The sequence below is a fragment of the Salminus brasiliensis genome, chromosome 3 (assembly GCF_030463535.1).
Source record: "Salminus brasiliensis chromosome 3, fSalBra1.hap2, whole genome shotgun sequence".
NCBI classification, from domain to species: Eukaryota; Metazoa; Chordata; class Actinopteri; order Characiformes; family Bryconidae; genus Salminus; species Salminus brasiliensis.
The window spans coordinates 41,927,087-41,939,282 of record NC_132880.1 but is presented as its reverse complement, the minus strand read 5'-3'; the positions used below and the strand labels follow the sequence as shown (position 1 = coordinate 41,939,282).

General features: G+C 39.8%; 1 protein-coding gene across 1 annotated transcript in view; it reads left to right on the top strand.

Annotated features, from left to right (window-relative positions):
* The window catches only part of csmd3b (CUB and Sushi multiple domains 3b), a 548,309-nt gene that overhangs the window by 126,730 nt on the left and 409,383 nt on the right, over nucleotides 1-12,196 (top strand). Inside the window, exon 3 of the mRNA XM_072674465.1 lies at nucleotides 11,652-11,764. Within this exon, the coding sequence (XP_072530566.1) occupies nucleotides 11,652-11,764 (113 nt within the window). The remainder of the gene's footprint in view (nucleotides 1-11,651; nucleotides 11,765-12,196) is intronic.

Sequence of the window (12,196 nt, the reverse complement as noted above, 5' to 3'; positions counted from 1 at the left end):
ATGCGGCAGAATGCCAGGGGGTTATTTACCCTATTTTCTATTTGAGTTAAATGATGTGTTAGATTCCAAGCATGAGTGATTCTCTATGTGTTTATGTGGTTTTTATAGAGATCACATATCTGGGGACATATTTCAGCGATCACTTTTTGGAGTTTCACCTGTTCACCAGAGAACACCTAAGGTGATATAGATAGAGGTTCTATAAGGTTAGATCATACATTAACAATAGCTGTGCTGATTGTAGAGGGCTAGACTGATGGATGAATGGATCTGTGGTTACAGAGTTGTAAATCGCCAAGTATTCCTTATGTAATCACACATGTATTTAATGTGGTAGGCCACACTTACACAGTGTTAAATAGGCCTTACTTCTCTTCACCTCTCTGACCATAAAACCAGCTTGTTAGTATGAATGCAACTCCTCTTTAAGACCTGCTTCTAGGCCTCATTCACGGCCTTGGCATTTCTGCAGTTTTACCTACTGCACACACATTCTCTTACCAGTTAAAGAGAGGCCAGCTAACCTCATTTGTCAATGCTCCCCTTTGAGACCCATTCATAGACCTCATTCAAGGCTTTGGCATCTTTGTAGCTGTACCTAGTGCACACGCACATTCTCTTACCACGTAAAGAGAGGCCAACTGGACCTTGTTTATAGATGTAACTCCTCTTTGAGACCCGTTTGTAGGCCTCACCCATGGCCTTGGCATTTCTGTAGTTGTACCTAGCACACACATATTCTCTAAGTGGGTGAAGTGAGGTCAACTAACCTTATTTGTAGATACAGCTTCACCCTTGTAGTAGGTATATGTTTTCGCTGTCGGACGGAAACCTTGTATCTCCAAAACAGAGCAATGTACAATGTAGAGAACAACTGCCAGATTCAAATTATGTCAAAAACAGCAAAAAAGGACATACAGCACTTTTGTCCGACAGCGACGATATGCAAATACCTTTTGTTTATCCATATCGCAACTAGTTCCAACCCATGAATGGGAGACAACCCCCCCTGTGGTCACTACTTAACCTTCTGTCACTTCTTTTCTCAGCAGAGATCTTTGGCATTCACCAGAGTTTCTCCCTGACAGTGATTACTTTTAATGAACATAATACTTTGGAGATTTAATTTGTGCCTCTTGTTGTAATTGATCTTTGTGCTCATTAGAAATTACAACAGACAGATAGACAGATAGACAGACAGACAGACAGACAGACACATGCATGTGGCTCAGTACAAATATGGCTCACCTACATGCACAAATCTAAGCCATCAAGGCTGAAACTCATGACAGGTTCCATCTGTGATGTATAGCAATCATTTTTATATACGGTATATTATTAGTTTAGTGTAAACAGTGTACATATAGTGTTCTCTGGTTGCTTGGCCTGCATTGGATAGATGGCAACTTTTTTAGACATCTCACTCGTTGTCCATTTGATCAGGTCCACTTACCGTTTAGATAGACCTTTCAGTTTGGCTCTGCATAATTTGTTAGCCTTCCTTTACCTTGTTCATTATCATGTGGATCACACACACAACAATCCGTTGTGACTCTTGGGCTGAGAATAGTCTGCCAAACCCAACATATCCAGCCAACTGAGGAGAGATATGTGGCCAGAAACTGACCACTGATTAAGTACAAAAGTAGAACTAACACAAACAGTCCAGCAGCAAATGAGCTATCATTTCTAACGTTACATTTGTAAGATAGACTAGCAAAGTACAGTCAGTGTGTCCTTCAGAGTGGACAGGATGTGCAGATGGTGTTTTTCTGTATCTGATAGACTTGTACAACACCACACCCACCCACCCACTGACATGTCATTACCATGTTGGTGTCACTGCAGTACTAAGAAAGATTCATCACCCACATTAGTGCTCTGTGGTAGTCCTGTGGGTGTCTGAACATTGATGAGTGGAGTAATTTGTGCTTGTAGAACTACAAAATCCATGTATATGATAAGCGATAAAGTGGACAAGTGGTGCAGATAAAATATAGGTGTAAGGTCACCATTGAGTTGTCATGGTCTGGCGTTGCGAGAATCTTGTATGGTGCCCAGACATCCTATACACACCCAGAATTCCTTTCTTCTTATGAGTTAATATACTGCTCACATGAGAAGATCATAAGTCATAACATCACACAGCATTATGTCCTCTTTTAAAAGCGTGGAATGTGTGAGAACCAATTCTGTGTTATTGAGAATTCAGGCCTGCTTGCAAATAATAGACAGTCATATGAACCTCATTGTAGTATATTGCCAGAGCAGATGAGAAGCTCTTAAATCCATTATGTGTGGCCCACTTATTCTAGTGACAGCCAAGGTCCTGTGAGTTCCCAGCTTAAATTGGGGTAACACTCTGGGGTTTCATAAAATCAATGACTGTCCTTTTCTTCTGATTGATGACCAAGTCTCTATTGAAGTGTGGGAATGCTTCTGGTATTTTTTCGTCTTAAACAAATCTATTTGCCCCCTTGGAGAGGTCCCTAAACAACTAAATGAGCTTTTAAATATCTTTATTAAAGCCATCTGTCATAGACCTCTTTAGCAATTAAATAAGCTGAAGAATTACTTTCTATTTGTGATATTTCCACCATATTTCGCAACAGGCTGATGCAGAAATGCGGGCTGTCCTTTGTTTTCCCAGTTTTTTTCAGAATGTGGTTGCATTTTTTGCTAGACACAGTCACATGACATTTTTAAATGTTCTAAAATAATTAAACTGCATTTAGAGTTCGGTACATGAACCTGAAACTACCATCAACCTCAACCACAAACAAGTCCAAAACCCCAGCACTGTTTCCTGACAGCTTTGGCTCATTAATATTTATTAATAGTCTTTAAGCTCAAACGTGCATGTGACAAGCTGTATTTAGGGAAGAAAATGGGAATCTGTGATATAAACAAACTGGACTACCTTAACTGACAAGTAAACTGGAGCTTTTTTTTACCAATAAGACTAAGGCAAAACCAGAGAAGTGAGAACTAGGCGTTAAAAACTGTGCTGTGCTGTGTGGCTCCTGTAAGCAGCTGCAGTGCCATAACCAGCCAATAAAAGCAGAGTTTGTTTTTTTCATTCTTTAGTATTTCATTCTGAGGCAAAAAAGGATGGGTGTCCAAACGGCAGAGTCGCTCACTGTCTTCAAACGCAGACTGAAGTTCCACATCTTCCAAAAGTACTTGAGTATTGTGGTCTCTGTACTGACTTTTGTCTTTTGTATATTAGTCTATATAAACTAGCTATGGGTATTTTCTGAGTAAATAGCCAAGCACTTTTGTAAGTTACTCGGGATAAGAGCATCTGCTAAATGCATTTTATGCAAATGTAAATGTAACTTACAATACCAACCTTAAATACTCAGTAAATTCATTATTTGGAGGAGGAGCTCTGACAGCAGTTAGGGACTCGTATTCAATGGCTATAACAGTGTCAAGAGGTTTTTTATTTTTACAATATCTGAAAAATCTGGAATGGGACATCTTGTTGGTTGGTGAGGAATCATACACTGATTACACATTACATGCACATGATGCAAGTAAAAATCTACGCTATGCCTCACTATAAAAGTGTACATATGTGCTATTGTGCAGAGATTATTATATAGCTGTAGGCTTTTGAATTGAATTCACTTTTATTTGTTGGTAGATTTGTAGAAGGTGATCATTTCTGTTTAGTTTTTATGTGTTTTAGTTTGTGTGCTTTTAGTTTTAGGGCCCGTTTGTCAGTGCACTATTATTGTTGTAATCTATCTTGCTGTTATCTGCACACTTCGGTGTTGCGCCATAAAGTGCTAGGAGGTTTGCCCTTGATCGCTCAGCTATTGAGGTACAGTTTCTACCAGCATTTGTTGTTACAGGGCACAACACCAGCTCACTGCACTAATGAGCAATTTGCAAAATCTGTAGGGACATCCCGATTCAACCCAAAGGATTGGGATTGGGGCTGATCCTGCCTTATTTGAATGTGTCAGGTATCTTGTTCTGATCCTTTGTTTTTTACCGTTGCAGCAGAGCGCCCTCTGGAGTCCTCTGGGCACCTTTAACGGGCATGTTTTACAGCCTGCAGCAGTGAGAAACATTCTCAAGGGTAAAATAACCGTTGGAAATTGAAAGCGCTCTAGAGCTTTGGTTGAATTTAAGCTACTTATCTTCTAGACGTTTTTGTATTTTCTGACATATTTGCCCATGCAACCTAAACCTAATTGGGGAATACACAGATGATGCAAAGCTTTTTTCTAACCATCAGCAGCCATGGACTCCTCTAAGCAGATGCCTAGCACTTTGAAAATTTGAATAATTGATGCCCAAAAATCAGGAGAAGGATATTGGAAGATAATTATTATTCATTTTTTTTCTGGTGGCAGTTTCCTCAGTTCGTAATGTAATTAGAAAATGGCAATTCTAAAAAATGCTGGAGGAACTTTGAGATACTTGAAAACCGTCAGAGAGAACTTGGAGGCTACTTGCTTGTAGGATTTCTAGACAGGCAAAACTTGTTGGACTGCAAAAGACCTTTAGGCAGACTCTAGAGTTGGGGTGCACTGTTCTACTGTGCAGCGACACCTGCACAGTAAAAAGTAATTAAAAAAGCTTTCCTGCACCCCCACAACATTATTCAGCATATTTTAAAGGAACATGTAGAAAGGGATAATGCACTTTTTGTAAGGAATAATGGAGTTTTGGCCTATTCACAAGCTATGATATTGGGTGTTATTAAGTACTGACAGTGCAGGGTGCCTAAACTTTTGCTTTGGGCACTTTTTGTTTTTGCTGTTTTCAAACTGTTAAAGATGAACAGAAAATCGTGCTTAAAATATCACAGAACTGTTTGCCTTTTAGAAATCAGGTCATCTTGTACTCACTTAGCTATTCGCCGTAACAGTATTTTTTAATGGGGGTGCCCAAACTTTTGCATGTCATGATATATTTAAACACCTTGGCTTAAACTCCTGTCCAGCGTCCTCAAATCAGTTCTCCTTTTAAATATCTTATTAGCATGTAAACCTCCAAAATATTATACTTTCTTGTTTAACGGAGCTTTGAAAGCTGTAATCCTGTAATTGGTATCCTGTGTCCCCAGAGACAGGAGTGCTTAAAATAATAATGCAAAACAAAGTCGCTTTTTTCTGTAAGAGCTCCCCTTCGTGAAATTTCTCTCCCATTCAGTGCTGAAATGGCTCTGTTTTAAATCTCTTTTAAAGACATGCCTGATAAGCGCTGTATAAATAAACTTTTATTATTATACACTGTACCACTTGAATTGCATTATCTTGGAGGGCTAGGAGACTTTTATTGGGGGAAAAAAAATCAAGTGGTATGACTGAATGTTGCAATCTGTACTGCCAGTAAAGGGGAAAGTACTTTTAAAAGATGAGTTTCCACTTATTCAGTGCGCAAAGCAATTTCGCCCACTCCAGCGCCAGCTTAGACTCTGTCTCCTGCAATCAGTCTGAAACAGATGCCACCAGAGAAGCGCTCTGAACGGGCCCCTCTCCGCATCTCTCTCGCTCCAATCAAACCTTAAATGGTTGAGGCAGCCATATAGCTTCCCACCACCCCTACCCTTTATGTCTGCTACTGAATAGGCGCCTATTGCAGTCAGCCCATTTAGCGTTCACAACCGAGTGTTTTTTTTGTTTTTTTTTTTGATGTTTTTTTTTCTTGAAAGAAAAAGAGAGAGAGAGGGCGAGAGAGACTGAGGGAGACTGGGAGAGGAAATCTCATCAGGGAAATAAACGGGTACATTTGGTGAAATGTAATTACCAGATTAAAAGGAGGAGTATGCAAACTGTGAGTACAGTGGCAGGAGAAGCAGGGGTGTAGTGGCTCCTTTGTGCTGGTGTTTCTTGTGTTCTCCAAGCCGAGGATCAAAGTGTTTCCCTCCTCTTAAAAAGGGGATCTTGGTAATTTTATTTCAAGCAGGGAGCATTTCATTTCTGACAGCAGACATAAAAATGACACATTGGAGGCTTCCCGTATTACTGATCCTAATTGATCGAGCCATTAAATCCACAAATCACGGTGGGTACTGTGGCTATGGCTCTGTAAGACCCGTCTGAGCTCCAAAAGCGGCCAGTTGGAAACTCTGTTCTCTACTGGCCCTGATAGTAAAGTTGTCCTTAACAGTGTGTTTGCCGCAATTGCCACAACTTATTTCTGCTCATATTGGTATGTTCATTTATCAGAGTTTCATAGATTCCACATCAGATAAGGGCTTAACTAATTGTGACCACATTTAAGCCAAAAGACATTTAGGAGGTCTCTAATTTTTAAGAGCGGAGACATATTGTGAAGTACAGTATAATACAGAAACACTCAACCATTGCTCCCACTGGGATCTTCTATTTTCTCCCTTGTTTCTTTTCAAACCAACCCCTTTTTTCAAATCTCTCTGACAGCCCAGACTTCGACCCAGTCAGTGTGACTTTTAAAGCCTGGAGTTTGAGCTGATTGAGGACTGGAGGTTTGCAGAAGAGCGAGGAGTCAGCTGAATGCTTTCAGGCCAAACCTGTACAGTGTCCAAGTGATTTAGGATCTGCTGTCTGCTCCTCTAACAAGAGCGAGAAAGCAGGAGACAGAGGCTGACTGAGAGAGACTCAGAGAGGAGACGGATTGATTGCCTCTCTTTAATGTTTATTCTCATTTCTTTTATCCCAATTTTCTGTTTGTTGTAAGTTTGCTATCTAATCAGAGGAGACTTGCTTCTTCTCCTTCTTGATGCTGTTGGAGAGTTTTTCCTGCCACTGCCTCCCTAGGCTTGCTCATTAGCTGCTTTGTGACAATGTCCATTATAAAAGATGCTAAACAAGTAAATGGGAATTTAATTGAAATTTTACTGGCTCATCATTTGCACTTTTATAAATAAAGGTGCCAAGAAGGGTTTTCTTGAGCTTTGCCAAAGGAACCACTTTATCTTTTAAAGAATGGATGGCTCTTATTTGTTAATGAGGTATATATTATGAGAGTGAGTTTGAAGAGCCTCCAGGTAGTGTCGAGGTTCTGCACCAATTACTGGTCTGTACCATTTTTCATAGAAACAAATATTAATATTATAATTAATATCAATATTATATAACAAACCACAGAAGAACCTTTATTAGTAAGAGTTGCTACAGTGCACTTCTCATACACATCCAGTTTTTTCAGTATGTAAACCAGGTTACACTTTTGGGTAGTCAACTGTAGATCCTTATCCTTGTTATGCAGTTTTTGCTCCTGGGCACCCCCTACAGTTGAGGAGTGTTATTCAGGGTGGCAGTACAGTACAATGACTGAGTCGCCATTCTTCCTATGACAATGTACCTATAAAATGATTTCAAGCTGATAATTTAAGGTATATTTGCTACATAATGTTGCTATAAAATTAATCTATAATCACCTAATTTCTGTTTTCTATATTCGTGTATATTTGGTGTACATATACTATATGTTGTTGTTATTCATATATCTGTATACTGTATAAAGCAAACTATGCTTTATTTTATTTTACATTATTTATTTATTTATTTTGCTTTTTATTATTATATTTTACACATTCTATTCTTTATTTAACCTTATTTTTTCATGTGAACACAATTATCAAAGCATTTCCCATGTAGTTGTACCATGCATGACTTTGTGTGTGACAAATACACTTTGATTTGATCATTACCTTAAAATTTCCCTAATTGTAAACGTTTACTTTAGCTCTAATCGGTAAGCTCAGCTTAAACAAATTTCAAACCTTTCTAATCCTAACCCTAACTCTGTAATTCTTGAGAATTAGCATTGGGTGCTTTTCCCAGGTAGTTTAATTAAGACTCTCTGAAAAAAGCAAACCTAGAAACATTATCTAAATCAACCCAACCTAAATGAACTCAGTTTGTTATAGGCATGATCATGTGACATTGTAAGACACAATGCAATGCATTTTAAGCAGGCTAAGAATCACTACTGGTAGTCTTAATAAGCTGAAGAGAAATATGTGTTGTAGGATGTGTATTATACCTATAACCCATTTTCCAAGTTCCTTCAGTTGACATTGTATCCTTCAGTTGACGTGTATCTGCATCAGCACAGTGCTTTAAATCATGCCCACCTTTGCCTCATAGTGCATCTTATGTGTAACATCCTAAAATAGAGATGGTGGTGTGGGCAGAAATGGAGGGCGGCTGTTAGTGAAGGGAAGAAAAGGCAAAGCAGGAAGTCGGGAGCAGTGAGCGACGCCGGAGGTGCTGGTGGAGGATGTTAAGAAAAGAGGGCAAGTTGGCCAAAGGGAGCAACGTATTTTTAATTGGCGGAGTCGGTGTGTAAGATGCCGCGGAAGGAAACTCCTTGAGGATGAGCCGCTATTCTGTGACACACACACACACACACATGCAGACACTGTAGTCTGCAAGATGTTCAAAGTGTGAAGACAGCTGCTGAACAGTGCGAGTCAACACACAGTATGTGAACTGTCAGATGAAACATATTAAAACAAACAGAAAAAACATCAGTTAAATGGAATCGACTGGCATCTGGGCTTTTAGTTAATTAAAGGTGCCAAAAAATACATTTTCAGGATATTATGTATGAGACTTTGGTTTGGTAGAAAAAAAAGCTCAGATATGGTTTTGCAATCCTATTTTTTTACCACCCTATAATTTTACCTTGGAATGAAGTGGAAAAAATGAGCCTAGCTGAGTGTTACAAGAGAGTGTTGCTGTCTTCACAGTGTGCAGTTGGCAAAATCTAGTAGAAAGTCTTCTGCCCTGGACAGTAGAGACAGTTAAAGACTCCAACAAAAGCAGGATCAACTATTTTTAATAGTCTTGATGTTGGAAGAAACAATGACTGAGCAGATGTCCTAGATGTCTAGAAAAGGGTCATGCTAAACTGTACCTGAAGCTTAAAGGACTATTGGTTTGGATCAGGTTTTGACCATTACCAAAGGGAAGGAGGGGCTGGTCCATTTTTGTCTTTGTAGGCCAGTGTACCACCATTGCCGCCAGATGATCCAGAATTTTGGCCATGACTTCTGTGATGTTAGCTTCCAGTTTTGCCAGTTGGCCTAGGCACAGAGCTGGCCCACATTGCATAGTGGAGCCTAGCTGTTAACATTGTAACATTGTAACTTTCTGTTACCAGATAGTGTTGCTCTCTTCATAGTGTACAGTTGGCACATTGAGCAGGTAGCTAGCTAAAGTTGCAGTACCAGGGTCAAATATGGTTATCTTTACCCTAGCATCTTGCTAACACTTGGCATGCTCTCCCTTGCCAGCCCTTGTGCATGGCGGAGGATTGCTCTCCCTGGCAGGCTGTAGCACCTAGCTAGTTTCGTAGATTTAACTGTGAAAAGGTTTCACTAGTGGACTGGATGTATGCAGATGTTTTGGGCATCGAGACGGTTATGTAACCGTATTGTTTGAATTTTGGAATTTGTCTGTATTACTGCTCTGTTTTACATGGGTTTTTCTTTTGAAAGAGGAACAAAGGTGTTTGAGGTTCACAGTGTGTCCCTTCCATGTACCAAACACTTATTATTCAACTATGCCAAGGAAAATGCTGTTTTCCATTCTAGGGCCCTATTAACAGTTTTTATGTGCATTACATTTGCTGTTGGAGGCTTTTTACGTGCCATTTTGCTTAGGTAAATGTTTAAAGAATGGGAATTTATTTATACTAAAATAACATTCAGGTCAAATTAGGGTTCAAATGAAATTCGGCAAGGTACTTATTTTAAGCCATTTTTTTCAAAGTTCTTTGAAACTTGTGACAAGTCTAAAGGTTAATAATATTAAAGGCAAATCTGGGAAATATCCTGGGGATATTATGCATAGGCTTTTATAAATATTTCAGCTTCTGTGTGAGTGTATTATCATAACCAAAGGCGCTCATGTCCACTCGGTCCCATCGCAGCCAGCGCACACTTCTTGAGCTATGAATCTCTCTGTGTCTTACAAGCCACTGATCGAATTTTCCACTGAGATTTAAGCAGCAGTCCTGCCACTCTACTGTGCCCTTGCAGACCTCTTGACGGTTCTCATTCAGCTGCAGAAGTGGAGATTTTGACTCCAGATCTGAATACACATGCTGAGGCATGATGGTATAATATAATGCTACTTTGCAAAGCTAATTACGTCTGGGCCGTCTCAAGGCCGCAAGGAGCTGTGTGTCACATCATGGCTTCTTGTGCTGTGTGTATGCACATCAACATCTGGGGTTATTCCGGTCTAGTCCTGACTTTTTCCTTTAGGGGTGTGCTGTGATTGCACCACTCAATAGGAAAATCAATGTTTTTTTTGGCTGATAGTGAAACATTATTTAAGAATAAACACATTTTATTTACATTTACGGCATTTAGCAGACTCAGAGTGACTCACAGACACTTTCTAAATATCCCTAGATACTTTGAATAAGCTAGAATCCAGGCTATTGATACGGATCAGGTTTTGACCGTTACTATCAGGCATGGACAGGCTGGTTTGTTTTTTGTTGGCCAGTGTTGGCAAGGGTTTTGAACCTGAGCTACAGAAAGCCACCAGATGATCTCATTACCACCAGTTGACCCAGCCATCTTTGGCCATGACATCTGTAAAGTTAGCTACCAGTTTTGCCAGTAGGCCTGTCTTTCCATCTCAGGGATAAACTCAAATAGGCTATAAATCCCACTATTAAGCTTCTGCCTTCGCAGTGGTCTGCGTAAGTGCCTGTTGCCTTTGATTCTGTGGCAGTTCAAAGGAAGATTTAGCGTCCACCTGAGTCTTCAGTAAATCCAATAATTATGATTTGGTGTGGTCGGTTACTATCAGACCTCATATTCAATCAGTTTTATGACCAGGTTCATAATTTTGTTATGGGGCCACAAACACAGTGTAGAACTAATAATCTTTGTCAAATTTTCATTGTGCTGTGTTATGGAGCCTGCTTCGGTTGCAGATGTTGCCAGTCATATCTTTGGCCTGTTTCACCAGACATCTTTTTTTTTTTTTGGCTGTAAGAGGCTCATCCTCAAGAGATCAGCAGGCCTGCACAATCTTTGAGCAGATCATGCTGTTTGAAAGAGTCTCAATGGGAGAGATTCCAGACAGTACACTTGATCTGGAAGACAGAAATCTCTTGGCCCGGTCTCAGGCATGTACTCGAGTGTTATCCTATTCTAGCTACAGTACATGTCTAGCTGTGGCTGGCGATTGTAACTGGATTCTAGTTTCACTTGTTTTGGTCTTCAGAGGCTGGAAAGGTAGAGAAGGTACTTTTATATCTTTATATTCTTTTATATAAAAGAATCTCACATCTCTGGAATGAAAGCTCCAGATGAAAAGGTAGAAAAGATTCTTAAGGTGCATTTTGTGTTATTAGCTTTCATTCCTAATAATTCTGGGCTGTTTCTGCTAAATGTATCTCCAATATGGCAACTCTACACAAGAAGGACAAACCTTTATAATTTTCAGTAGAAGTCTATAGTAAAAGACCTAATTCCACACCATTTTGGAGCGTTTGTATTGGTTCATTGGTCATGAAATTGTGACACAATGTAAAGAACAATTGCTAGATTCAATTGTGTCAAAAAACAGAAAAAAACAGAGATGGATTTTCCTGGAGTAAAACACCAACATACATTTTAGTGTTGTGAACCATAACATGAACTGAGCTTATACTGGATTGTCTTGTGTTCGTCCCTACAGGTTAACAGGTTTCCAAATCCCACCTCCAGTCACGAGCACAGGGTCAGTGTTCTCCCTGCGGCTCACCAGTGACTTCGCCGTGAGTGCCCACGGCTTCAAAATCTATTACGAAGGTAAGGAACCTCTGTGCAATGTTCTTGGTCCACTGCTTTGCATTTTATTGACATCACCTAATAAAACCCACAACATGCACATAAATTGGAAGCCAGGGCTACTTGGCGAGTCAAACGAAGCTCTACAAATTGTGCAGATCATAATCATCATTATTGCAGCTTGATGAAGAGCTGCTCTCTCACAAAAGACCTCATCAGCTCCCATCACAACTGATCAAATTACAGGCCTAGCCTGAAGCTAGAATATTCCTGTCATCAAACAGATCCATCCTCAGCCTGGAAAACAACTTCAGACACAAGTTTCATCTCATTATGCATATGCACTCTATGTGTGTCTCAAATAATGGATAGTGGTTGCAGTAAACGTTTAATGCTGTAACTGTATGTTAAGCTTTTGAGCTCTACCATCTACAAAGATGGGGGTTTGGGTGT